Here is a 27,881-nt window from a genome sequence, read left to right on the forward strand (position 1 = left end):
CGTGTCACTCCTTTGTTATCTCTTTGATAAACTGAAAAGTTTATTATTATATTGTACTTTTTCCTTCTGAGGTAGAGGACATCTTGGTGGATGATTTCCACCATCCACTCAAGGAAGCAAGTATTACTTTTCGCTTCTTACACTAGGGGCCAGTATCACATCCTCATCCAGAACAGCTAAAACTGACCACTTAGAAACTGAAAGTGACAGATTTCTGAGATTGGGACAGTACAGAGGTCATGGTTACTATCCTGGCATTTAGGACAGTGGTCCCCAACCTTTTAATCACCGGGGGCCACTCAATGCCGGGGACCACTCACCGGGGACCACTCAACGCCTTTTACTGAGGCCCGGTGGGGGGGGGGGTAGTTGACCTCTACTCTCAACCACTGCCCTAACGCTCTCTGATTGCTATGGTAATGTTTAAACATCCCTTCAATATAAGATACAGATACGCCACAACAATGAAGTGTGTTGTAAAGGGCTGGGGGGATGAAGTAAAGGGCCAGGGGGGGGGGGAGAAGGCGTCCTTCGGGGCCCACCTCCAATTAGTCGAAGGACCACATGTGGTCTGCGGCCCACAGGTTGGGGATCACTAATCTAGGAGACATGTAGCCAATAGGATATATGCATTCTTATGGAAGGCATTCATACGCTGTGGTAAGAAGAAGAAAATTGGCAGCATGTCCTCAGAACAAGGCTATCCTGAATATTTTACAGGATGACATAGACAGAGATCTACAAATGACAAGTCTTAGAAGACAAGTGACAGTTTTAGCTATGATGTTACCTCTTGTGGAGGAACCTTCTATTTAAATACATCTGCACATACACAGGTTCCTAAAGGACCCCCCTTAGTGGTTTAGATTCCCAACTTGTAAATTGTGCACCATACTATCATAGCTAACAAAATCTTCATTTGAGCCTACTAAATAGGTCTCTTTAAAGTGTCTTGAAAATAGAGACCTTGGCTTTAGTGACTATGACCTCTGTGAGACATGTATCAAAGTTCAGGGCTTTATCCATCAAACCTGTGCTATCTACCTTCCATAAGGTAAAGTAAAGAACAGATCCAGCTTTCCGATCTAAGGTCAATTCTATTTTTCATAAACCTCATTTTCCTTCTGCTCAAATCCAAAAGAGAGAATCTAACAGATACTAGATATTAGGAAAGTTCTGAAAGCATATATACTCTTTCTTCTTCAGCTGGAGATTGGTGGAGCAGGTTGTCCTCTTAGCCAATATGCTGCTGTAGGTGCTGTTGGATTTTTTGCCTTGCATATAGTATGTTTCCACTCTTGGTGATTGGTGGCAGTAGTTTGGCCATATGGATAGTCAATTGCTGATTTCTAAGGTTTCAAATTGCTGGTTCTGTATACTCAGCAGAGAGCATATTGGTAAAACCAGTGGGATATTCATTTCCATTTCCTCACTGAACTTGGGGAATAAAAGGTTTCTTTCATCTTTCATTAGTAGCTATCTCAATGTGTGTATTATAGAAGCTTCCAAAACAAATAAACAAAAAAACATTATGTTCCACAGGGAATTACTGCCTACTCAGAAGTGTGGCAACGAATGTAGCCTTTGCGAAGCTTGACACAGTAGCGGACGTATGCAGGTTCTCTTTAGTTTTATCAAGTATTAAGCTTCTTGATTATTATATATTATTATTTGATGTTACCTATCCAGAGCCTCACAGAAGGGGCAGGTTAGAAAAATAGTGTTTTTTTATGCTCTTGTTGTAAGTTCAGTGCTTATAGTTCAGCTGAGGTCATGTTTGGCAGAAGAGTCCTCCAGCATATGCTGATGACACATACAGAAAATAGGACTGACGGGAGGGTGACTCCCACTGAGGAGACAGGAAGAAGAAAAAAGTAGTTCCAGCCTCTCTGAATGGATGTTGAAAATTACCTATCAAGATGTACTCCTTTTCTCAGAGGAGAAGTACCCTTTACGGTAAATATCAGTGATCAATCTTTTAAAACCTTTCTGTATCTTGTATTGTAATGTAGTGGTCCCCAACCCCCGATCTGAGGACCGGTACTGGTCCATGGATCAGTCGGTACCGGGCCGTGGCTCTTCCTCGTCCTCCTCCCCGGCTGCTACCTCGGGGGCTGCCCTGCCACTCTGCCACTGGCTCACCTTTTGTGCTCTCCAGTGGCCGCCATAGCTGGGGCTCCCCCTCGGCGTGGCCTGTTAAAACAAAGAATTCAGAATATCAAATAATCAGATGTTCTTCTCTCCTCCTCCTTTAAAATACAGTACCAATAAAATGTACACTGCTCTCATAATAGAATTCTCATAAGAAGATATGGGATTCATAATTGAATTGCACCTCTATAAATATTTCCCCCGCACAGATGAGAAATGTACTAGGAGAAACAATTTCCATTGTATTAGAAATATAATAATTGAAATATATACAACAATTAATTTTCCTGCTATAACAACATGTGCATCATTTATAATTTACTTTTATATATTTACTTTATAATTATATATTATAATTATAAATATAAATATATATATTCTAATTTCCTTTGTAAATTACTGTTAATTGTCATATATATGGGATTTATAAGCTTTGGTGAATTTCAAGCAAAAATGTATATACACCCAATATTAAAGTGAGAGAGATGCAGCCTCTTGCCCTGTGCTATCTTAGCACATTTCACTCATTCCAAAACATATATTTCATAGAAGCAAATAGTGCACCTCAAAATATCCTGGCTTTTTCCCATTGGGAAAATCCTTTTTTTACCTCCTGGCATTCAGTGTTCAGGGTCTTGACATTCACCCGTCTGGCAACTAGCAGGGTTGGGGAGGGATTTATTGGTAGTGGGGAGGCCTAGCTCACCATCTCAGCATCATCTCTGGCAACACAGGGATACTCTGGTATTAGGTCAAAAACCCTATGGTTGAAGCTGTTTTTACCATTGAATTTTTTGCCTAAACAATAGAACATCTTGCATTGCCAGAAATGCTATAATGTGTGCCAGAAGTATGTTATCAGATGTCATTGCTGAGATAATGAGATTGATAGGCTTCCCCTGCTGCTGTAAGTTCTCCACCACTGGTAAGCTGATTAGTGGTAGGAAGCGTGGGGCCTAGGGATGAAGATTCCCTACCACTGGCAGGGGCTGGTAACCGTAAGCATACTTGATCCCCTTCATTTCCATTGTATGCTTATTGTTTTGTAACTGAGGTCACATGGCATGAATACAGCAAGTAGCACCATCTGTACAACATACAAGTGCACTTATTATCTTGGTTGATGTTTGTGAGTGCATATTGTACTATATCATGAAATTTTCTCAACAGTTTAAAAGCCCATTTTGTTTTTTGAACTGTAAGGTTTTATTTTTTAAAGTTATTTCATATATCTTTTACTTGTAATTAGAATATGTCTTTGCCCCCCTCCCCACATGCACTGAGTTTGGAATGCTCTGACCACAGTTAATTTCCATAACTAAGGTATGATGACAGTATCTCCCAAAGAGTATTCCAGGAATAACCCAAACACATGGTATAGTCAGACCAAGGTCACTATTGAGATGAAATATTTGCTTTAATGTGCAGTGCAGCTGTTGTTGTCCATGTCCAATCAATTTTTTATAAAGCTTTGATCCTGAACTAGGGTTGCCAACTTTCAGATGGGTCCTGGAGATGGGTCCCAGATTTACAATTGATCTCCAGAGTGTATAAAACAATTTCCCTAAAGAAAATGGGTCTTCAGAATGCAGACTATGATAGGCTTTCTCATCCAGTTTCTTGATGGCCCTGAAAGGCTTTTCTGAATGGATAAGCATTAATTAATTTTTATATATTTTTAAAATTCATTAAACATTTATTGGGTGACCATATATGGTCATTTTGATCCACAGGGCCCCCCCAATGGCCAGTGATCCCTCCAGACCCATCATTGCTGTGTGCAGTAAAACTACTAGGTTCCTGACCATGTCAGCCAGGGTCAGTTGAATTCCATCAGAAGTGGGAAGCTTCCCAACCAGCATTACCTCCATCTTGTCAGACTTCATTTCAATGTGTTCAACTCTTGGATATTTATGTCCAGCAGATAGGCAGATAGACTTTATTTCATCACTAGGAGGCTTGGCTAGAGATAGAGCTGGGTGTAATTAGCATATTGGTGGCTTTTTTACACAGAAAGCTAGTCCATACAGAACCATTTAAACCACTCCAAAGTGTCTCCAAACAGTTTAAACTGTCTCCAAACATCACAAGATACTGTGCTCTACTGTATCAAAGATCCTGAAGATGAAACTGAAATACTTTGGCCACCTCATGAGAAGGAAGGACTCCCTGGAGAAGAGCCTAATGCTGGGAGCGATTGAGGGCAAAAGAAGAAGGGAATGACAGAGAATGATGTGGCTGGATGGAGTCACTGAAGCAGTAGGTGCAAACTTAAATGGACTTCGAGGAATGGTGGAGGAAGGCCTGGAGGATCATTGTCCATGGGGTCACGATGGGTCGGACACAACTTCGCACCTAACAACAACAAGTTGATTGAATAACTGCCTCTTTGAGTGACAGAGGAGAGGTGTCCTGATTTCATGTGTGATTTATTGTTCATATTGTACATATCAGTGACTCATTACTGTGTTCCTTAATGTGTTCAATAATCCAAATGAACAAGGGTCCAGAGTGCAGTGGTAGCCTTCATAGAACCCAGGATGCTGGCAACATCTATTGGAATACCTGACTCAGAATGGCCCATAAAGAGGGCAGATGAGACATTTCTTCTGGCAGCATGGTATAGTGGTTAACAGATTTAGGATTCAGCAAGTGGCAAGATATTTTAAACAATTGAACTGATCATGAGTTGTCTGATGCAGTGATAACTTTGACATAATACTTTGTCATTATCACTGCTGCTTCATAGGTCTTCTATAGCATGTTCTGTCAGATTCAGTATACACTTTCTACAAGTATCACTCTAGTTGTCTCCTGTACCTTTTCACATAGCTCCACAGGGTCAGGGATGGGAAAGGTCAACAAGGGTGACCTTGTTGATGGCCTCTAGGAGCTTCACATTCTAAACTCCCACTGCAGCTTCAATGAGGTATTCATTTGAAATTGTAAGATCTCCTAGAGTATTCTGGAATCTGGTAGGATCTGTGAATTTATGCAGGTAAACCATTTTAACCAGCCCCTATGTTGGGGCCATATTCATCCATGTTCAGACCATGGCACAGACCATGGCACAGGTTGGACGTTGAGCGTTGAAGCCAGACTTTCTCTCAAAGTCTCAGTGCAGCAGATTACACCTAGGGTGTGACCATTCTAATTTGTTGAGCCTATCATAACTTGCAAGGACCCAAACAGCATAAAAGGCTACAAAATCCTACATTGGAAATTCATTTACTAGCCATTGCATCTCATAATATCCTGTGTGCTGCATAAAGAGGAGCATATGTGTTATCCCTAAAAGACAGTGTGCCATGGATTACTGCAGTTTTCTGTTCATATCCTGTGAGCTTCCTGAAGGCATCTTGATAGCATTATTGGTCCCTTCCAAAAAGGCAGTTCTTACATGCTAAGCTTCAAAGACTGAAGTGGGAGAATGGAACAGGAAAAGAAATTAGTTAGAACATTAGTTGGAGTTGTGCAAGATAAAGTTGAAAGATTCTCTAATTCACATTTTGTTCCTCAGCAGCTGGCCAGGTGCTTCTGAAAGATCACTATCATTGAAGATGACAGTTTCCATGTTTATCCTCAGCATCTGGTAAACAGAAGGTTTTAGGCATGGAGATCCCATTTAGTTATTGCGGTGAACAGATGGTGATAGAACAATGCTCCATACATTATACAATCTTTTTTTGTCCAACAAATTCATCTGATTCACATTTGTTTTTACAATATTGGATTGATATCTGTCCATTGTTTCATTAACTCCATGACAGAATAAAATCAAACAATTTTTAATAAGCTGTTTCATTTCTCAAAATTATATTTATACTGTAAATAATGTGTATAATATGAAATATAACATTCTGTAAAGATGAGACCTCTGTAGATGCTGTCAAAAGCTTTGTAACAATTTTTATAAATGCAACATGTAAGTTTTCTTGAATTTTGACTACACCAAATACTGGAATAGGATGTACAATATTTAATGTCATTTTAGTTATCTGACAAAGTATATTATTGTGTTATACCTGCCCCTGAGCACCATAGGAAGGGCGGGGTATAGAAATAAAGTTCATTTATTATTATCTAGACTGGCAATTTAGCTGCTATATTTGTTTTCTATTTGCAAGGAATTTAAAGCATTCAAAGTGGTGTTTCCCACCTGCAGTCAGAAGTGTTGCAGTGTACTCTACTGCCTCATTCTACTGTGAGCATGAGCTAAAACAAACATGAGATAAGAAGGAAAACTCTCCAGCCTTGTTTGTCACATAAAAATTGGAAAGATAACATCCCTTCTCTTGCTATACAATAGATACTTCTATCATAATTTTCAGATTAAAAGTTATCATGGTACCTTTCTTCTAGGCAGAAAAAAGGTCAGTGTTACTTAAAACCTTATTTTTTAATGTGTCGTTTAGGGTTATTTTCTTATACAACAATTGTCCGTTCAGCAAAAACAAAAAGTTTTGCAAAAAGTGGTAGGAATTCTCTCTGGTGGTTTTGCTCATCAGTTCAAGAAACAATTTATAGGCAACATAATACTAACAGTTTAATTTGTGAAAATGGATAAATATCATACCTGCCACATAGCACATTTACAGTGCCATCCTAAGCAGAGTTGAACCCTTCTAGGACCATTGATTTCAACTGACTCAGAATGGTGCAAGTATTCTTACGACTGCACTGTTAATCACATAACAAATAAATACAGAAATAGCACTGGAATGGTTGGTTGAAAGGTTTTCGTTCACAGAAGAGGAAATTTAATTAAACCATGTAATGCCAATTACTGTCATTTCTAATTATATTATGGCTTCCTAGAAATAATGCAGATGCAAGATTCTAAAGTTACTTGCAGGTTTGATGTTAATAGAATACAATTATCTAGGCCCTGAGAAAATCCAGACAATAATCAGGGAAAATGTATGTGTGTTTTGAAACCTGGCTTTGGATGTCTCCAATTTAATTACTAATAGATCTTCTTCAAAGTACTCATTACAAGAGAAATGACATGCTTCCAATTTTATATATCATCATAACTATATTTTTCAAATGAACAAGGTTATTTTTGAAGCATGTGGGCAAATTCTCTCTTCATGGAAGCCACCAGAGTCAATCCACTTTAGCGTGTTCAATAACCCACACTACTGACTTGGTTTCAGCAGGAAAAAGAAATGCAAAGGAAATCTTGCCTACCACAGTCACTTTGTTTTTGTCTTACTGTTACAAGCTGGAATAAGGCGTATTACAAATTCAGAGTGAATAAAGTGATACCTGTCCTGGGGAGAATCTTATTACTATTAGGCTAAATAGGCCCCCTCTAGAACAGAATCTTTAGCTGCCTTTTCCATCTACCTACCAGTAAGCATTCATAGTAAGAGGGGAATTCTCAATGTCTTCTCAGAAGTAAGTCTCATTTAATCCAATGGGGCTTACTCCCAAGAAGATGTACATAAGGACTGCAGTGTACATGTGCTGAAAGTTCACCATAAGCCCTGATTTTTGCAGTTTGGACAATATGGACAAAAAATTGACTAGGGAGCAAGATATAATGTCTAGCTTGACCAGTACCAGATAATTATAATGGATGAAGAAGTGTAATTTTAACGACAGAGAGACAGAGAAACACACTTGAGTTGTCTAAACAGACAGAAAGGAAAATGGGGTCGAAAGTGAGATATATCCTCTGTAGATACCTTTCAATTTTCCAACAGTCTTATTGATATATCTAATTTTCAACATGGCCCCAACTGTGGTTATTTCAATCCAGAAAATAGAACCATAAACACAGCATCAAGTTCAAAAATTCTAATTTAACAATGCTGTTAAATGGGATGGATAACTTTATGTAATTGGTATGTGTTTGAAGGGAGTCAATCCATAAATCCTGGATGTGGTAGTTTAGAGCTCTCTTTGAGGTGCAGGAGGAGCATGTGCTAGTGTGCTGGTTGTGGAAAGGAATCTCTACATCTTCGGATTCATTTCCCTCCCATGCCTGGTAAAGCCTCTCCCCATATTATTGTGACTTAATTTGAAGAACTGAGATTTACAACAAAAATAAAAAGTTAGTACCTCAGGCATAGCTTTGGATGCACACAGACACCCCAGCATTGCTCAGTGAAAGAGAAGATCTCATAGGCTATAATGTACTGGCATAGTGCTGAGAAAGGGATCAACGGTTTCTATAAACAGGGTATGGTGAAGCTGGAGCAGACAGACTGGTAGCAGAACAATACTCTGTAGCACTGTGTAATTGGAATGTGGCTGTTTGATGATAAAGGATGCTGTCTAGCTCAAGTGAAGTCCCTTTTTCATCAGATGCTTCAGTGGAGCAATAAGAACTGTCTCTTGATTTGGTGGTCTTCAGCGTTAGTGAAGCACCACAGCTGTCTCATAGCATATTGATTTCACTGCTATTCTGCTTTAGTGAAGTATCCCTTCATTGTCAAGAAGTAGATGAGCTGTGGTTTCTGTATGCCACGGAACCAAGGCACTCAGGAAAAGGAATCGCCATATCTGCTTCATAGCAGGGTCCTGGAAAATACCTGAGCATGCTACATGACAGGGGTGAGAATGGAGGAAGGCAAGAGAGAAAAGGACCATCAGCACATTCTGTGACCATGGGCCAATTCTGAATTTTTTTGAGAGAAAGGAGGGATCTGTTGTCTCAGTTAATTTAAGGACAAGCCTAGATAATTTTGGCTGTGCTGAAATCTGCACCAGGGGTGGGAACCACCATTTGGAATGTGATAGTCCACTGTAAATCAAATAGTTTGACTTCTATTGCTGCAGCTTTTTCTCCTAATGCTCCTCTGCTTGGTCCTATAAATAGTTCAGTGGGGTGATTTCATTTTTGAAAGTTCATTTCCTTAGCTCCGCAGAGCAACCATTACAGTTTGTATATTTTTATACTGAATTAAAAATGCAATATAATAGTCTTCTCTGTATATTGTAGCAGAATTATATCTGAACTTTAGATGAAAATAGTGTTTCTGTTTTCTACTACAGACCCAGTGCTGTAAATTGCCCTTCATGCTAGAAAAGTTTCCACGCACAAGCAGAGAATTGGAAATTTTTATGCCTGTGTTTCAAATTTGTATCTTGGGTTTGAAAATAAGTTAGGGCATAGTAAAGTAGAATCACTGCAGACAACTAGTTTTCCACATTGATGCAGCCAGCCAAACAATGCCCTGTAGTTACACTTAGTGTATTTATGTATTTAAATATTGCTTTAAATCTGCATTTTTATTGTTTTTATGTTATTATCTGCAGAGCAGGTTCCAAAGATGGAGAATATAAATCTAAATAAATACACACATTTAATCTAATTTGCCAGTTGGTTTTGTTCAGTGGGCACAGCTTTCTTATGACTTCAGAGGTCTGAATTGATTTCCCTCCTTTTCTCACACTACTTTCTTGAAGCCTTTTTTCAAATACACACACACAATTATAGTGTTTCTGATTGTTAAGGTGTTTCCATGCACTTTACCCTCGTCTTCCTAGAGTACATGGGGTGCATATTTTTTGTTTTGAATAGGGCTATACAGCCCTCAAAGTCTTATGCACCAGCTAAAAATTGTAACAGCATATGGTTTCTTGCACTGAACTTAAGCGCAATTTTTCTGTTGTTTTAATGTATATGGTTACCTTCCTTATAAGAGTTGGTATAGGAAGTAACTGTCATCTGGTCCTTCTGCTCACTCATAACTGTGAGACTGTCTAAACACAGCTTTTCCCATGAAAACATTGCCTGCACCAAGGGAGCAAGAGGAAGGGAAATTGACTTTCTTTTCATCTCTTCCCCACTCTCTTTTCTTTTGTCCAGTCAGCATGTGTTTTTGGGATGGAAGCAGAAGGGTGGGCTAGTGAGATGTGATCTGAAGAGAGTGTGATGTTGGTCGGCAGCAGTGCCTCACCACCTTTGAGTAGCACAGGAGCTGTAAATAGAGCACTTTCTAGGCAACACACCTTACATTTTTTCTCCAACCCTGTGTAGACCCATTACCAAGCTTAACTCTCTCTGTCCTCCTTCCCTATGAGGACATCTACAAAACCAAGCCTTCAGTAGCCCCTTCCTTCAAGGGGCAAGGACAGACCAAAGGGACTAAGTGTGATGGGAATAGCTTGAGGGAAGAGTTGTTGCCTTTTGCTTTCAGGGTATCGAATATACGTTCAAATGCTAGGGTGAAGTAGCAAGAGGCAGAGAAAAGAAATGGGCATGAGGAAAAGAAGGGACAAGGGGAGGCGGGAGAACAGGTAGTAAAGCATGGATCAGCGGCAGCTTTGTAGTCCCAAACTCTTGCCAAATATTAATCAGTCAGTGAAAGGCTGATTTAAGGGAATGGGGAGTTTGTTCAGTGCCTCTCACCACTTCCTCAGTAGCTGCAATATGAAGGATCTGGGCCCATCTCCATTCTTGCAGCAGCAACTATTTTAGACCATCATAACATGTAAATTCTGTAAGCTGACTAGATAAACAATGTTGCTTTGTATGTCTCAGAAACATTAGGCTTTCCAGAATGAAATTTGCCAAGATGGGGAATGGCAAACTTAGTTTGTTTTGCAGATGGTCTATGAGTCTCATGTGGCATCATATTAAATTATATAGGCAGGCAGTCGGTTGTACTGTGATGCATTGAGCTAAGAGTTGCAATGTGCGTTGAGTATTCTGTTAAGAAATGGACTTGAAAGCTTAATACAGCTGCACAGGTCAGCAGCAGAAAGCACAGTTTCAAAACAGGAATGTTTTAGCCAGTTTTCCTTGTGCTTATAAAATGAGGGCTAGGACAGCATACAATGGGATGTGGAGCATTGTGCCCCCAAGGTAAGGAATATGCTGCAGCCCTTGCTACATTGTAATTTGTGTTGATTGAATGATGTTTATTTAGTATTTGGGTGTTTCAGTAGTGAAGTTCAGATTTATTTGCTAATATTTTGGTTTCTCAAATGAGTAGTGCGGTTTTCCAGTCACATTTCTTATCTGTTGCATTGTGGTGATCGGATAATGGCAAGTTCAGTAATTTCAGCTAATATTCTAAAGGTGAATTTTTTAAAATCATGTTTGTGAGCTCAGCTCACCATTAATTGAATGGAAAAAATAATGCAAACTTTATTTCCACAGCCAAAACAAGAGTCGTTATATGGCATTGTTTTATACAGCAAAACTTCTCTTAAGTAGTATTAAATTTGTATATTCTTTACTTTAACAGTGGTTTGAACAAACCTTCCTTGATAGTAGTATGAAGTGCTTTGTTTCCCTAATTTTCTAAACAAATTTGATTAGTTTTCCAAATATGAATGCTGGAGAAAGTATTTAATTGTGTTCAGGAGTCTTTATTTTAAAAGACTGCATGTGTTCTAAACTGTGGCATTTGAAGATTGGTATTTTTAACATGAAGGTATGATAACTTGTTCAAATGGCACTCCCCAGATTGAAATGGTTTTGGGTTTTTTTTTTTTTTGTAATTTACCAGTGCTGTGCAATGATATGGGAAGCATTTATATCAGACTTACTTAGTAGTCACAGTGTTGTGGATATCAACAAGTAAAAGTACGTAGACCAGCATGCACATTAAACTGTTTTGGTTGTAATTCTGCACCCAGTTGCATGAGCTTAAATTCCACTGAAACCATTGGTTTTGTCTTGTACACAAGTGAGGGCAGTATTGTAGCCTAGGGGTTAATTAGGACCGAAGATATTACAGGGTTTTCGCTGTGAACCCCATCTATCCATTTTCCTAAATTTCTGTCAATTCATTAATTTTGAACTGCTGGTGGAATTTTGACAGTGCAGCTACTTTGCAAGGACTTGATACTAAACTGGAGCTTGAAAAACTTCACATTAAGGCTTAGAACAAATGGAGAAAAGAGTTGGAAAGCCAGAGAGCTTGTGGTTAAACACATTCCACGGAGGAAGAGTGACTGGCGGAACTTCAAATATTGAATTGATTTTCAGATAGTCAGATCTTTGACCACAAGTATTTTACAGTCTTGCAAAAGCATACTATATCTGTAGTGTGAAAATGATTTTAAGCTCCCTAAACTACTTATCTATTTCTTATGATACCTTTCATTTTTGGTGTCATAACATATTGTTCCTCTGTCATATAAGGAGGAAAACATTTTTGATGCATGCACTCAAAATTTTTATAGTATTTTCTTTATTATTTTCCAAATACTTTTAAAACTGTAAGACAGTTCTACTAATTAATATTAATAACAACCTTCATTTCTATAAAACTTTTCTTTAAAACTACATGTTGAGGTACATTTTAAGACCTAGCCCAGGCCACAGTGGAACAGAGCGTGTTTGCACAGTGCTATCAAGAGAAGAAGAGTTAGTTTTTATACCCCACTTTTCTCTGCCCAAAGGAGTCTCAGAGCAGTTTATAATCACCTTCCTTTCATCTCCCCACAGCAGACACCCTGTGAGGTAGGTAGGGTTGTGAGAGCAATGACAGGACTGCTCTGTGAGTACAGCTTCTAACAGGACTGTGATTAGCCCAAGGTCACCCAGCTGGCTGCATATGGAGGAACAGCGAATCAAACCTGCTCTTAACCACTACACCAATCTGGGGCCCCTGTCCTCATATGATCCTGATCCAAACCAAGTATCCCAACAAAACAAATCACTTGGCTTGCTGTTACTATGCATCTGTGGGAATAAAGTAATCAGCCTATTCATCCATCATTTCTGCAGTAAAGCTGTGGGTTAATTTCAGCCGACAGTAAATGACTAGTCCAAGGCCAGTAAGAGTTCCCTGAATAGGGATTTTAAACCAGGTCTCTCTAGTCCAGGAGTAGTCAAACTGCGGCCATCCAGATATCCATGGACTACAATTCCCATGAAACCTGGCAGGGGCTCATGGGAATTGTAGTCCATGGACATCTGGAGGGCCGCAATTTGACTACCCCTGCACTAGTCCTTGTAATCTCATCACTGTTTCAAGTTGGGAGTTTTACATTTAGAAAAGAAACCTACACTTGACTGAGAATAGTTCTCATTACTCATTTTAGGTTTTTTTCTGAAAAATGCTGTGAAAATACCATTGCTTTGTAAGTAATTCAGAGAATAAGGACAGAAACAATTTATCCCAGTAAAGTCTTTACTTCAGAGGCTCTTGGTTGTTATCCACACAGGAAGTGGTTTCCCCTTTGCTGCTGCAACTGCTAATGTAGTGTGACTGGTGGAACTTCAGTGTAGTGGTAACAGGGCAGTTTCTCTATATTTTTGCTGCCCCTAGCCTTCCACACATGGCTGTCCCACTCACCATCCTGGTCTTTTCATTTTTAACTTGGTAATTAAATTTGTTATAACAGTGGTCCTCAACCTTTTTATCACCGGGGACCACTCAATGCCGGGGACTACTCACCGGGGACCACTCAACGCCTTTTACTGAGGCCTGGTGTGGGGGGGTAGTTTACTCCTCTACTCTCAACCACTGCCCTAGCACTTTCTGATCGCTATGGTAATGTTTAAACATTCCTTCAAAATAAGATACAGACACGCCACAACAATGAAGTGTGTTGTAAAGGGCTGGGGGGGGGGATGAAGTAAAGGGCCGGGGGGGGGGAGAAGGCATCCTTTGGGGCCCACCTCCAATTAGTCAAAGGACCACATGTGGTCCACAGCCCACAGGTTGGGGATCGCTATGTTATAACATATAGATAGGATGTGGGATTAGTCTAGGATGAGTTTTTTCACCACAACTCTTGGTCGATTGGCTATTTTATCTGTATTAGTTTTTACTGTTTTAGGGGTTTTGGGGGGATTTTATGTGACCTGCCTCGAGCCTCCAGTGGGAGGTGGGAAAATAATACTAATTGTATAAGATGATTCAGATGTCTACCACACAGAGGACTCAGCCGGGCATTTTGCTGTGCTGCCCCCTAGTTGTGGCCCGGGGATAGTTGCCCCAATTTTTCCCACAACTGCTGTGGAGAGCCTTAGGCCTGCTCTCTCCCATTTTCCCCTAGGATTTGCGTATGCATGGGATAGCCAAAGGACAGGAAGTCAGAACTTCCCACCATTTGTTTTACTTGGCAATCATTGTCCCATGGGAAAAAAATTCCCCAATCACCCTCCAGCGCCATGCGAGAACCCTCCCCCCAGTCTGAAATAATTTTTAAAAAATTACCTCAATTACAAACAATGGGATAAAAAAACATGGGCTGTTTTATTGTGTCATTCTGACACACAAATACATACACTCACAGAGAGAGACTCTCCGATTTCAGTAAAACTATTTAGTTACTTTGGAATCGTGTTGTAACATGACCAGGCATTGATTTAGGTATCACATGGCTCTGATCTCTATTGGGAGTATATTCCACCAGGCTGGGACCAGGACCAAAAAGGCCCTGGCCCTGATTGAGGCCAACTTTATCTCTTCTGGGCTGGGGATCCTCAGCAGCTGTTGATCTGAAGACTGTTGTGGTCTTAGGGAGTTATAAGGGAAAAGGTGGTCCCATGGATACTTTGGTCCCAGACCACTTAGGCTGGATGTGTCCCTATTTATACAAAAGTCAGTGAAGTATTAAGAATTCGAGGGCTTACAATTGAGTAAGGTACTTTTAAAATGTATGCAATCCACAGAGTCATGGAATAGTGTGTGTATTATTGGTCCTTGTCCTCTTTGATCAATGACATAATATTATATGGGCTATTTAACAAAAAGTCGGGGAAACTGAATGATTTGCCAGAAGCCAGTAAATAAGCTCTGAACAACTTCGGAAAGTTGAGAAGTTCGAAATACTATGTCTTTAATTTGTATTAGACAATTCTGTTATATTTTATTTAACAGTGAAATGAAGCTGCCAAAGAAAATGGGTGCTTTCTGGAGAATGTAAACTAATGCATGAGAGTGGTGCATGTTTGCAAATTCTGTTCTACAAGTGATTGGCTTGGAGTCAGCAGTTAATGGATGAGTGATGGGGATCTGCTACAGATGGTTTCCTGAAAAAATATTTTCAATTGTAATATCCCTGTTGAATTTTATTTTATTTTGCGTTTATGAGGTCTTTGAGAACAAATGGATAGTTATCACGTTAAGGTTTATGTTTTGAAGATAACTGCTTCCACTGATCCCCCCATAAAAAGCCATCTGTGCAGTTGCAAACATGTTTATGAGGTTTTGTGAAGTCAATATTTAATATCAAAGCGCACATTTAAACATTTAACTGTTAGCTCTATCACTTCATTACTTGACTCAGAATGGAGACTAGTGTGGTGTGTGTCTTGTCAGCAAGTGAGCTTATGGTTTTGCTGCTGCTATCCAGCATTTTAAAAAGATATTAACCTACATAATGCAGCTGTAATGTTTAAAAGAAAGAAACACTAAAAAACAGTCATGTCAGTCCAGGGCCAAGGGGCCAATCGGAAGGCTCGCTGCATGCGCCTTCCCAATTGGCCACTTGGCCCTGGACTGACAACAGAGGGGCCAATTGGAAGCCTTCTGATTGGCCTCTATGTTGCGTCCCCACCCATGAAGCCCGCAGTTCGGCCCGCTGATCGAGGTGAGCAATGCTGCTCAACCAGGAGAGCACTGCCTCCCACAGAGGCGTTGCGAGGAGCTCGAAGGCTGCCAGCAGAAATCTGCCTGCATCTGAGCCAGCAGCCGGGGCAGCTCCTCCCCCTGCGGGCCCTAACTCTGCCGCCGCTTCTCCCCCCCTACTCCCACCATGTCCACGTGGAGATCTCCCCCCCTTACCCGCCCACACCACCTGCATTTTGGCCCGCAGATCATGGTCAGGAATTCTGCTCAGGTAGATCCTTCGCGCCTCCCAACCCACCTCCCCACCTCAGGAACCATTGGCAGCCTTCCACCTCTATGTCCGCCTCGTGGCTCTGGAACTTTTTTGGGGGGAGAGCGCTGTAGGGACAGGCTCAGGTATTCGGGACGTGGGTGTGTGGGTAGGCTGTGATGCTGGGGGAGGGGGCACCACTACTTCCCAGGTCTCGCTTCCTCACCCTCAGCCAAGAAGGGGTGCCGGGCTGCTGGGGGTCAAGGAGCATCCTGCTCAGACCAGCTCTGGAGTCGCTACTGGGTAATTCTTCTTGGTGTGGCTTCCGCTCTGCCCGGAGTAGGAGAGGCCCCTTTAAAAACCCGGGACATTCTCACTTCCCTTGAAATGGCTAGTAATCTCAACCTGGATGTTGCCACGGTGACATGAGGGCAGACACTTCAGAAGCAGTTGTTATTATTATTATTATTATTATTATTATTATTATTATTATTATTATTATTAATTAGATTTATTTCCCGCCACTCCCCGTAGGCTCGTGGCGGGTCACAACAGTCCTATCCCCATTAAAATACCCATTAAAAGACTTTAAAACAATCCCAACATGGCAGAAGTTCTTATTATTCCCACCCCTGCTATCTGAGCGGCAGGGAGGGTGAGGAGGAGATCTAACTTACTAGGTCCGGGAGCATGTGGAGCATGCTCAGTTCTGTGGAGCATGCTCAGTACCGGAGCAATGAACTCGAGCTGCCGGCTTCCCTGGGACGCTGCCGGCTGAGGCAAGACGAGAAAAATGCATGCCTTGGACGAACTGCCTGCCTGCCTGCCAGATCCTTCAAAAAGGTGTTTTTTGCTTCAACAGCCAGAGGAAGCAGGAGTCCGAGGGGTGGGAACGCTTCTGGCTGTTCGTGTTCTTCTGTACAGTCCTTGGAGTCTCCAGTGGGGAGCAAATCAGAGTAGCAACACCGGCTCCACTGCCAGGATGCAGTTTGCCCCTCTTGAACTGTTTGTGCAGCATTAGAAAGCAGAGACTGGTGCAGACAAACAGGATTATCAACTCCTTGACTTTCATGCCTGTCTTGATCAGATGCTTCTTGACATGGAAATGTTAACAATTTATTCCTGGAGGTGGGAGACTCTGGTAGGGGCCCTTTCAAAGCCCATTTTTAGGAATGGGCTTTGAGGCTAGTATATATATAATAATACAATTACGTCACATTTAAAGGTAAAGGTATCCACCGTGCAAGCACCGAGTCATGTCTGACCTTTGGGGTGACACTCTCTAGCGTTTTCATGGCAGACTCAATACGGGGTAGTTTGCCAGTGCCTTCCCCAGTCATTACCGTTTACCCCCCAGCAAGCTGGGTACTCATTTTACCGATCTCGGAAGGATGGAAGGCTGAGTCAACCTTGAGCCGGCTGCTGGGATTGAACTCCCAGCCTCATGGGCAGAGCTTTCAGACTGCATGTCTTCTGCCTTACCACTCTGCGCCACAAGAGGCTCTGTCAGAATTAAATAATGCTAAAAATCTAAAAGTATAAGCCAGAACCCTGGGTGTGGTGTGGTACTGGCGGGAGTCCAATCTGTCATTAACATAGATCTTAACTATTTTACTGGCTGTGGCTGTAGGCCTGGTGGAAGAGGTCCTGTAGAATTTGGCAATGTCCAACAGGGTCTGATGTTTTCTAGGAGCACATTCCACCAGGAGCCCTGGCTCTGGTTGAGGCTAGTCAAATTTGGGGGGGGGGGGGACCACTAACCTGTTCACATTGGGTGCAAAGCTCTTCTGGGGACACATTAAAAGAGGTGTTCTCTTAGGTACGCAAGGCTCAGGCAACATATAGCCTTAAAAGTAAAAAACAGAATTTTAAACTTGAGGACAGATTGAATCTGAGCCCTCCAAGGGGTCCTGGTTTGCATCCAGGGTGCTGCAGTTTCCAGATAAGGGAAGGCCTGCATAGGGTGAGTTACAGAAGACCAATCTGGAGGTGACACAGCCTCTAAATACTTTGTCAACAACTCCGGGTGTATTCAGCCAGCTGTTCATCAACTAGGTGTCATCTGCATATTGATGTCACTCAAGCCCCTATTGCCATACTGGCTGAGCTAGAGGATGCATAAAATTGTTTAATAGCATTGGGGAGAGAATCACCATAAGTGGAGCCCCACATCGGATGCTGCAGTGACGTGATTGTTCCTCCCCAACAGCCACCCTCTGTCCTTGATCTTGGAGAAAGGAGATCATCCACTTCAAGGCAGTTCCCCCATCTCTACATTGGTGAAATAGTGACAAAGAAGCTCATGTTTAAACGGTGCTGTAAGATCGAGCAATACAGGCAGCACTGATCCGTCATGGTCCAGTTGGTGACAGAGGTCCTCCGTGTGAGTGTCCAAGGCTGTTTCCACCCCATGACCAGGCCAAAAGCTGGACTGGAATGGATCCAGAACCAAAGGCTACTTTGAGCATGCTAGCAGTTGGTCCACAGCTGCCCACTAGATCACCTTACCCAGAAACACAAGGTGTGGAATGGGGATCCAAAGACGATTTCTTTGACCCACCTAGTGTGACAGATTGGGTGGATAAAATTGATGAACAATCTTAGTAAATAGAAGACCCCTAGAAGAATTCCAGGACCATTGGCATTTTTATTTGGACTATGTAGACATATATCCTAATGTATTATGCAATACTAGTAAGCATTTACTTTTTTTTTTTAAGGTTTACTTTTTTTTTCAAAAATAAATTGTAATAGGTAGGACTACAAGAGTAGCTCACCAGTAGTCTGTTTTCTCCAGCATCCTGTTTTGTGCAGTCTCTAACATTAAATGTTTTGATGCGTTTTTCAAAGATGGAAAGTAAGAGCCGTACTCAGAGCTCCTTGGTTTACCAGGCTTAAAGAATTCACAAACTGGAATTGGCAGAAATTACCTGGGTTTTTTGCTTGCTTGTCCGTGGTGAGCATCACAACAAAATTGTAAAGAATCGTTGTCAGCTTACAGATAAGTGCAAGACCTAATGGCTATTCTAGGATATCCCATCTTGCATTATACAGTTGATTATATTATTTTGCAGCTGAGCTTTATGAGGACATAAAACTGTGTTACCTCCTTATTGCCCACTGAAGACATAATTTCACTAAACTTCTTTTTTTCCCCCCTCTTAGTGTCTGAGTTACAAGAAGAAGGAATAAATGCCATTAACTTACCACTCAGCCCAATTCCTTTTGAACTAGATCCTGAAGATACTATGCTAGGTAATGTGAAATAATTTGTTTCTGCCTCAACCTAAATTGCTGATTTAAGATAGAACACCAGGTGTGTTTTTGTAACATGCATTTCTTTTGTTTTCTTGCCATGTTTTGTAAAGAGGAAAATGAAGTTCGAACAATGATTGATCCCAATTCAAGAAACGATCCAAAACTTCAGGAGCTGATGAAGGTAATTATGAAAGGACTTTTAGATTCCTTTGTAGCAAAATGTAATAAGAGTAATTTTTCATTCTGCTCCTTCAGGATGGAGCTTTAGGGACCAGGAGTAAGCAATATGAGGCCAATGGACAGGCTGCAGACCCTTTCTCAACCCCCTTGGAGGTTTTGCTCCCCTCTAAATGCATATATCTTTGCAAATCTTTTGACCTATGGATTTCTGGCTCATTTGACAGAAATTGATTTGAGTAAGCCTTGAGTAAGCTGTAGCGTTGAGTAAGCCTTGTCTATTTTCCCACTCATCTTCATTCCCAACTAGATTCTTAAAAATTGGGGGGAGGGGAACTTACATGTTCTGCTTCCTCACTTCAGTGTTTGTATTGTGGCAAATTGTTTTTGCTCTAACTACCTACATGAGACAGTCATCTGCTAAATCATAATTTAACAATTCATAAACATCACTGCTGTAGCAATTCACCATAGGGAGTTTGGATATTATTCCTTCAGTGTTTATGAGTGATTATTATTAGTTCATCTGACTCTGCTGTTAGCTAGGGGTATGCAAAAAACAAAAAAACCAACCTGGTATTTTTCAGGTTTGGTTATATTAAACCTGAAAAATATTGATATTTCCCAATAGTCCCTGAGAATCCTTTAAATACCTTGGAGTTAGGCTTCACTTCAAGTAGCAACTTCATGAGTGGAGATCAGTAGGCATTTGCCTTTTCTGCTGCAAGCCACAATATCGCCACATTGTGTATGAGGAGCAGATACTAAAAGCAAAAGGCCCAAGGTTCCGCACTTCTAGAATAACTAGGGAATTTGGAAAGGCTGGTGGAAATCTGGCAGTTGTTTCTCCTCCCTCCACCTCAGTGGAGCCATTGAGCCACATAGAATCACATACACATATCCATGCAGGTATGACAGTGGTCCCACCACATCTCTAGCTGGCCACAAAGTTAGTTACTACAGGAAGGCCAAGAAACCCTAGAATGGCTCCAATATTTAAATGTACTTTTAAGGACTCTCTGAGTTCTGCAGGGCCTGCAAAATGCAGCTCTTCTGCCAGGTGTTCGGTTGAGGGCAGGTGGGAATCCTGGGATATTCAATCAGGTCCCCCATCCCACCCTGACTCCTGGTTGCGGTGTTAGACTATGCCGGGAGCCCGTTTCTTTCTTCCCAGCCAGACATATTCCATCTGGGCTGAGACCGATACCTGGAGTATATGAAGAGACTTTTGTAGAATATGTTGCATTCCGCCATCTTGGATGCTATTAGGGGATTAAGGGGATTGTTTTAAGGGGATATTTTATTGGATATTCTGTGTATTTTGTATTTTGTTTTGTGAACCACCATGAGCAAGCTTGCTAGGAGTGTGGTATGTACATTTAACAATAAATAAATAAAAATAAGCCTAGGAAGACGTTCCATGGCAGCGCTAAGTCTGTCTGCTCTCCCAGCTCAGAGAAGCTGTGTGGTGAGTAGGTGCCTCTTTCTTGTAGCATGGCCAGTTCTCAAAGTAACCTGATTGCAGAAGCCTGGGAGCCATTGACTGCAAACCGAGGAAGATTGCAAGCACACACTCTGAGCCCAAGCCCTCTCTTGTCCAAGCAAATGTCACATCAGCCTGGCTCTAACTATTCCTGGGTTGGCAGTGTCATATTTGCCCTTGGCTCATGTCATTTCAGTCTGACCAGAGTCCCAAGATGCCTTTCAGGTACTTGCCTAATTCTAGGCCTGAACTGACCCTTCCCGCTTTCCCAGAAGAGGTTGTGCACCTCCAGTTTCCAAAGCCGTCTGGTTTCCTTATCTGGCTTCCTTTATGTATGTTGTGTCTGTTTTCTTGCTAGAGATGCTAAGTTGTAAATTTTTTGATTATAAAGGGTACTTTCTGTAAGTTCGCTGACTGGGAAACCAATTGGTATGGTGGGGAGTTTGAGCTGAATCCTGTAATTGACTTGGATTTTTGTACATTACCAGCTTTGGCAACACAGCATCTCTCCAAGTAAAATTCTGAACATTTTTTCTTTAAGCCTCAGAGTTGTCTTCTTGGAGAATTGCCACCAAACATGACAGGCAGGTGAGAGCCAAAGAGGAGTTTGGTGAACTTTGTTCAAGGCATTTAAAGGGATCTTAGTTTTTTTTAATGCTTTAACACCAGCTGTCTGGCAGTCTCAAAAAATCCTGAGTGTTTTCAGGATGTTTTTGCCTTGACTATTTTGGTAGTCAGAATAATAACAAAAGAAACCCACCACCAAATCCATCTGAATTAATACCCCCCAAATACCAAAAATATATTTTTCTGGTATTTTTTCATCTTGTATTAGCATGCCCCTGCTGTTCACATCTTTGAAATATAAAGAAAAATCAGGTAAAATAAACCTTGTGGATATCATAAGGATGGTTTTTGCTTTGCTTAATTTAATTTTTCTGCCAGCAATACAATTAAAACTAGATCAAGCCTAATCCCCAGAAATACCACTATATTTATTATTTAAAACATTTCTGTGATGCTTTTCCCCCTAAATGAGTCTTCTCAAGATAGTAAACATTAAAATAATAGATCATTTGAGACATTAAAAAAAATTAAAATGTACATTGCAGCCAGTGTTCTGACCACAGCAACCTGTACCAACTTTAGCTTCTGGACAGTTTTCAAGAGGAGCTCCTAACAGAGTGCATCGCAGAAGTCTAAACCCGATGTTACTGGGTGATGCACTGTATTGGCAAGATCTATGGGCCTCTCCTTGCCTCAGCAAGGAGACCTCATGTTGACTCCCATATATACTGCCTTCCCCTGAGGCATGGAATGGATACAAGGGGTACTTGAGTTATGGGAAGCGGGAAGGGATGGGCTTTAACGCTGCTGGGATTTTTAAAGGAATGGGATTTTTAAATGGATTTTATTGTTTTTAATATAGTAATCCACCTGGAGCCAGTGTGTTATTGGGAGTGGCGGGTAATAAATTGAAAAAATAATAAATAAATCCTTCCTGCCCAGAAACAACCGTAACCTATGTGTTTATGTACATGTGCAGTATTGCTAATTCTTAGTCTCTTATACAGGTGTTAATTGACTGGATTAATGATGTGTTGGTTGGAGAACGCATCATTGTGAAAGACTTGGCTGAGGACCTGTATGATGGCCAAGTATTGCAAAAACTCTTTGGTAAGAAATGTACACATAGCTGGAGATGAGGGACGCTTGTTTGTCATTCAGACTTGCAGTGGCTATTAATTTATATTCCATACCACTTCATACTGCTCCTAGGTAGACACATGTTTCCTGTTTACTATAAAGGATGATGATTTTAGTGGTGAGATGAATGGACCAATTTGGTGTAGTGGTTAGGAGTGCAGACTTCTAATCTGGCAAGCCGAGTTTGATTCCGCGTTCCCCCACATGCAGCCAGCTGGGTGACCTTGGACTCACCTTGGCACTGATAAAGCTGTTCTGACTGAGCAGTGATATCAGAGCTCTCTCAGCCTCACCCACCTCACAGGGGGTTTGTTGTGGGGAGAGGAAAGGGAAGGCGACTGTAAACCACTTTGAGACTCCTTCGGGTAGAGAAAAGCGGCATATAAGAACCTCCTCCTCCTTCGTCTTCTATCCTAAATTACTATTTTCTCTATTTCCTTCTTTTATCCATTGGATATCTCACAGTGGTATTATCGCCTATTTCAACTCTATAGTATGGCAGTAACTTAAAATATCTGATCTTATCCATCCATTTAATACTGATACCTATTAGTAAAGAAATAAATTGGAGATTCCAACACTCCACATTTAGCAATATGCTTGTAGACTCGTTACTTTTCACAAAGATTCTTGCAACAACTTTTCCCATGTTTCTATTGCACTACTATCTGTGCTTGTTAAGACCTTGAAAGGTTCAGGTGGAGAGCAATGTTGGTCTGAAGCAGCAGAACAAAGTTTGAGTCCAGTAGCACCTTTATTTTGTTGGTCTAAAACTTTGTTCTAAGACCTTGAAAGGTTTATGAAGCTGTCTACTTTGTACTGTGATTGTCATTCAGATTATTTATTTATTTCATTTTTATGTAATTTATAGTTCACCTTTTTCACAGGAACTCAAGGTGCATTACACATAGTGAATTACTACAGTTAACAAAATGGGGTATTCAGTAAACCAATGCATTAGGATATTTGAAGTCTGGAACCACCAGAAAGAAACTGAAGCATAGCTGAAGCATAGCATGTTGCGAGGGACGGTGAGGGCTACCACTTGCCTCTTTGATCCCTGCTCATCTTGGGTACTCAAAGGGGATGGCCAGCAGATAGGAGGCCAGCTCCGGAGTATTATTAATATCTCACTGTCTAATGGGAAGTTCCCAGAGTGGCTCAAGGAAGCAGTGGTTCACCCTCTCTTTAAGAAACCAGTGCTGGATCCACAGGACCCAGCCAGCTATCTCCTGGTCTCGCATTTCGCATTTCTGAGTAAGGTGGTTGAAAGGGCTGCTGCAGACTAGCTCCTGGCATACTTGAAGGAAACTTCAGCACTTGACCCCTACCAGTTGTCCTTCTATCTTGGCCACGGGGTGGAGAGAATGCTGGTCGCCCTGCAGGATGATCTCCATCGCCAGCTGGATTGGGGCAGTTCTTCCATCCTCATACTATTAGATCTGTCGGCTGCACTTGATGTGGTCAATCACGAGCTGTTTGCATACAGCCTTGCTGGGGTGTGGATTCGGGGTACAGCCTTTCAGTGGCTGCGTTTCTTTCTCCAAAACCGTACCCCGAGGGTGGCAGTGGGGGATGAGTTGTCGCAACTTCGTCGACTCCCCTGTGGGGTCCCACAGGAGGCGGTGCTCTCCCCCACTTTGTTCAACATCTTTATGCACCCTCTGGCCCAGTTGGTACAGAGTTTTGGGCTAGGTTGTCATCAATATGCAGATGACACCCAACTTTATCTCCTCATGGATGGCTGGCCAGATGTTTGGAAGCTGTAGCTGGATGTTTAGAGTCACCTGAAACTCATCCCATCCAAGACAGAGGTCATGTGGTTGGGTAGGAAGGAAGTAGACAGAAGGCCACGGCTTACAATCTGTAAAAACTGTACAGTAAGTACTTACTGATTAAGCTGGAGGAATGGGCAGATGAAAATCATATTTTATACCCACATCAAGCTGGATTCAGAAAGGGCTTTAGTACTATTGACCAATGTCAGATACTTCAGCAACTGGTCTATTCAGGGATAAATGGCCCTAAGAAAGTGTTGTACGTTGCATTCGTTGACTTGGCCGCAGCTTTTGATTCTATAGACAGGCAGCGCCTATGGCAAAAATTAGCAGACTTGAACATTGATAGGCGGCTCCTATTTCTGCTGCGGGAGTTGCACTTTGACACTTATGCTCAAATTAGAGTGGGAATTTCTGGCTCCCTAACCAACAAAATTCCAACATGCAAGGGCGTCAAGCAGGGATGTGTGTTGGCTCCCCTGCTGTTTAATTTATACATTAACAACATTGTAGAAAGACTCTCTGGCCCACAATTTGTTTCTCCCATACTAGGAGGTCAAAAAATATCTATTTTACTTTATGCAGATGACATGGCCCTAATTTCCCTCACAAAAATTGGGATGCAAAGACTACTACAACAACTTGGTGCTTATTGTAAAGAAGAAGGTCTTAAAATAAATTACGATAAGACAAAAGTAATGGTCTTTAGAAAAAGGGCCAAAAAGTTCTCTTGGAGCATATCTGGAAATTCTGTTAGCCAGTGCAACTCATTTAAATATCTGGGTATCACATTTAGTGAGAGGCTGAATTGGAAACTTCATCTGGACACCATTAGAGCCTCTGCAACACGCCTAGTGGGCACTATTCTGAAGTTTTATTATACAACAGGAGGCTTCCTCATCGATCCAGCCCTCAAATTATACAAGTGCAAGGTTATCCCCCATCTTTTGTATGGAGTAGAGGTCTGGGGATGGAAGGAAAACTTCATACCTAGGCTAGAATCTGTTCAAAATACATTCTTAAGGCGAATTCTAGCCCTACCTAGGGGAACTCCGGCTGTTTTGATGAGGGCAGAAACAGGTCTGCCTTCTCTTAGTGCCCGAGTACATTTGGCAATTTTAAAACAGTGGAAAAACCTCAGGTTAGCCAACATAAACAAATTTAGTCATCAGTCCTTTAATATAATGTTATCTAAGGATCCAGCACGGCATTGCCTTATTAATAGCCTTATTGCACGCTACTCCATCCCCGATGACCTCCTAAATCCTTCAGCTAATAACTCTCACCTTAGAGACTGGATCTTCAAAAGTGATGCCCAGTTAGACAGAATGCAAATTTTGGAAATTAAGACAGCAACATGGTTTAAGCGGTTTAAATATGACCATCGTAGATCCTCTTATCTAATGAAAATCAGTAACCATAATCTCAGAGTAGCTTTTACATCACTTCGATTCGAAACGATGCCTACAGAGGTACTGGCGGGTCGATTTAGCTGTACGCCAAAAAACCAGCGTTTCTGTATTTGTGGTGCACAAGCTCTGGAGGATTTACCCCACTACATCTTTGACTGCTTACTTTATGCCCAACCCAGAGCCAAATTCCTCAATGAGACCTTACGGGGTTCTAACCTTCACTCCGTTGCTGAAAAGATAATCTATCTTTTATCTGACCAGGTTGATGATGTAACATATAAAACCGCCCTATTTGCCCTGGCTGCAAGGAAAATAAGGGCCAATGTTACAACCACTAAGGCAGCCTCTTAACACTCTTGCACTTTGTATGCTGTTTCAGTTTTTTGGTCTTAAATTTTATATTTTTATACAGTTCCTTTTATTCTATTTTACTGTTTGTAAATTTGTATTTTATATTTTGTAAAGGCCTATGGCTATATACAAATAAATGTAACTTATCTTAAGTAGACAGGAAGTGTGTTTGCCCATCCTGGCTAGGACGCAACTAGTCACCAGGTTGCAGGAATCTAGGTGTGTCTTTGGATGCCTCACTATCTATGGAAGCGCAGGTCACGAAGGTAGCCCATCAGCCATTTTTCCACTTTCTCCAGGCAAGGCTACAAGCACCCTACCTGCCTCCCGAGCACCTGACCACAGTGATCCATGCGACGGTCACCTCCAGAATTTATTTTTATTTTTTTATTTATTAGATTTGTATACCGTCCTTCCATATGGCTCAGGGCGGTTGACTTCAGTAACTTGCTCTATGCCAGCCTGCCCTTGTCCCTGACCTGGAAATTGCAACTGGTGAAGAATGTGGCTGAAGGGTCCTCATTGGATCGTCTTGGAGGGCCCATATTCAGCCAGTGCTGAGATAGCTGCATTGGCCGCCAGTTGTAGCCCAGAGCCAGTTCACGGTTTTGAACCTTTAATACTCTTTGTAGTCTGGGACCCACATATCTGAGGGAATGCCTATCGCCCCATGGCCCCCTACAGGGTTTTGCTCTCTCTGGGTAGTAACCTGCTGGTGATTTCATGACTCAGGGAAGTTCTGCTGGTCTCGAACAAGGCCAGGGCTTTTTCGGTCCTGGCCCTGACCTAGTGGAATGAGCTCCCAGATGAGTTGAGGGCCCTGTGTGAGCTTTCAGCGTTCTGCAGGACCTGTAAGATGGAATTCTTCCACCAGATCTATGGTTGAGGACAGCCCAGAAAGATATGATACCCCCTTGGAAGAGAGAAGAATGCAGATCAGGAATTGGAAGACCCCCACCGGCTGGTCATTGCTGTAGGTGATGGGTCGGTGCCCAGTGTTCCCCCTGTGACTGGTTTTAAGTTAGCACAGTGGGATTGAACTGTCGCCACCATGTTGTTGTTGTTAGGTGCGAAGTCGTGTCCGACCCATCGCAACCCCATGGACAATGACCCTCCAGCCTTCCTGTCCTCTACCATTCCACGGAGTCCATTTAAGCTTGCACCTACTGCTTCAGTGACTCCATCCAGCCACCTCATTCTCTGTCGTCTCCTTCTTCTTTTGCCCTCGATCGCTCCCAGCATTAGGCTCTTCTCCAGGGAGTCCTTCCTTCTCATGAGGTGGCCAAAGTATTTGAGTTTCATTTTCAGGATCTGGCCTTCTAAGGAGCAGTCAAGTCTGATCTCTTCTAGGACTGACCGGTTTGTTCGCCTTGTAGTCCAAGGGACTCACAAGAGTCTTCTCCAGGACCAGAGTTCAAAAGCCTCAATTCTTTGACGCTCGGCCTTCCTTATGGTCCAACTTTCACAGCCATACATTGCAACTGGGAAGACTATAGCCTTGACTAAATGCACTTTTGTTGGCAGGGTGATGTCTCTGCTTTTTAGGATGCTCTCTAGATTTGCCATAGCTTTCCTCCCCAGGAGCAAGCGTCTTTTAATTTCTTTGCTGCAGTCCCCATCTGCAGTGATCTTGGAGCCCAGGAAAATAAAATCTGTCACTATCTCCATTTCTTCCCCATCTATTTGCCAGGAATTGAGAGGGCTGGATGCCATGATCTTCGTTTTCTTGATGTTGAGTTTCAAGCCAACTTTTGCACTCTCCTCCTTCACCTGCATCAACAGGCTCTTTAGTTCCTCTTCACTTTCTGCCATTAGAGTGGTATC

The 27,881-nt window shown here is 41.9% G+C and overlaps 1 protein-coding gene across 3 annotated transcripts in view; it reads left to right on the top strand.

Annotated features, from left to right (window-relative positions):
* The window catches only part of PARVA (parvin alpha), a 77,113-nt gene that overhangs the window by 22,569 nt on the left and 26,663 nt on the right, over positions 1-27,881 (top strand). For 2 of the 3 annotated variants that reach the window (XM_077321829.1, XM_077321828.1), the window contains exons 2-4: positions 19,057-19,146; positions 19,260-19,330; positions 22,384-22,486. In XM_077321829.1, coding sequence (XP_077177944.1) covers positions 19,057-19,146; positions 19,260-19,330; positions 22,384-22,486 — 264 coding nt within the window. Of the gene's footprint in view, positions 1-10,811; positions 10,973-19,056; positions 19,147-19,259; positions 19,331-22,383; positions 22,487-27,881 lie in introns of those variants that run through there. The other variant, XM_077321830.1, reaches the window with a different exon arrangement.

The sequence above is a fragment of the Paroedura picta genome, chromosome 2 (genome assembly GCF_049243985.1).
Source record: "Paroedura picta isolate Pp20150507F chromosome 2, Ppicta_v3.0, whole genome shotgun sequence".
NCBI lineage: Eukaryota > Metazoa > Chordata > Lepidosauria > Squamata > Gekkonidae > Paroedura > Paroedura picta.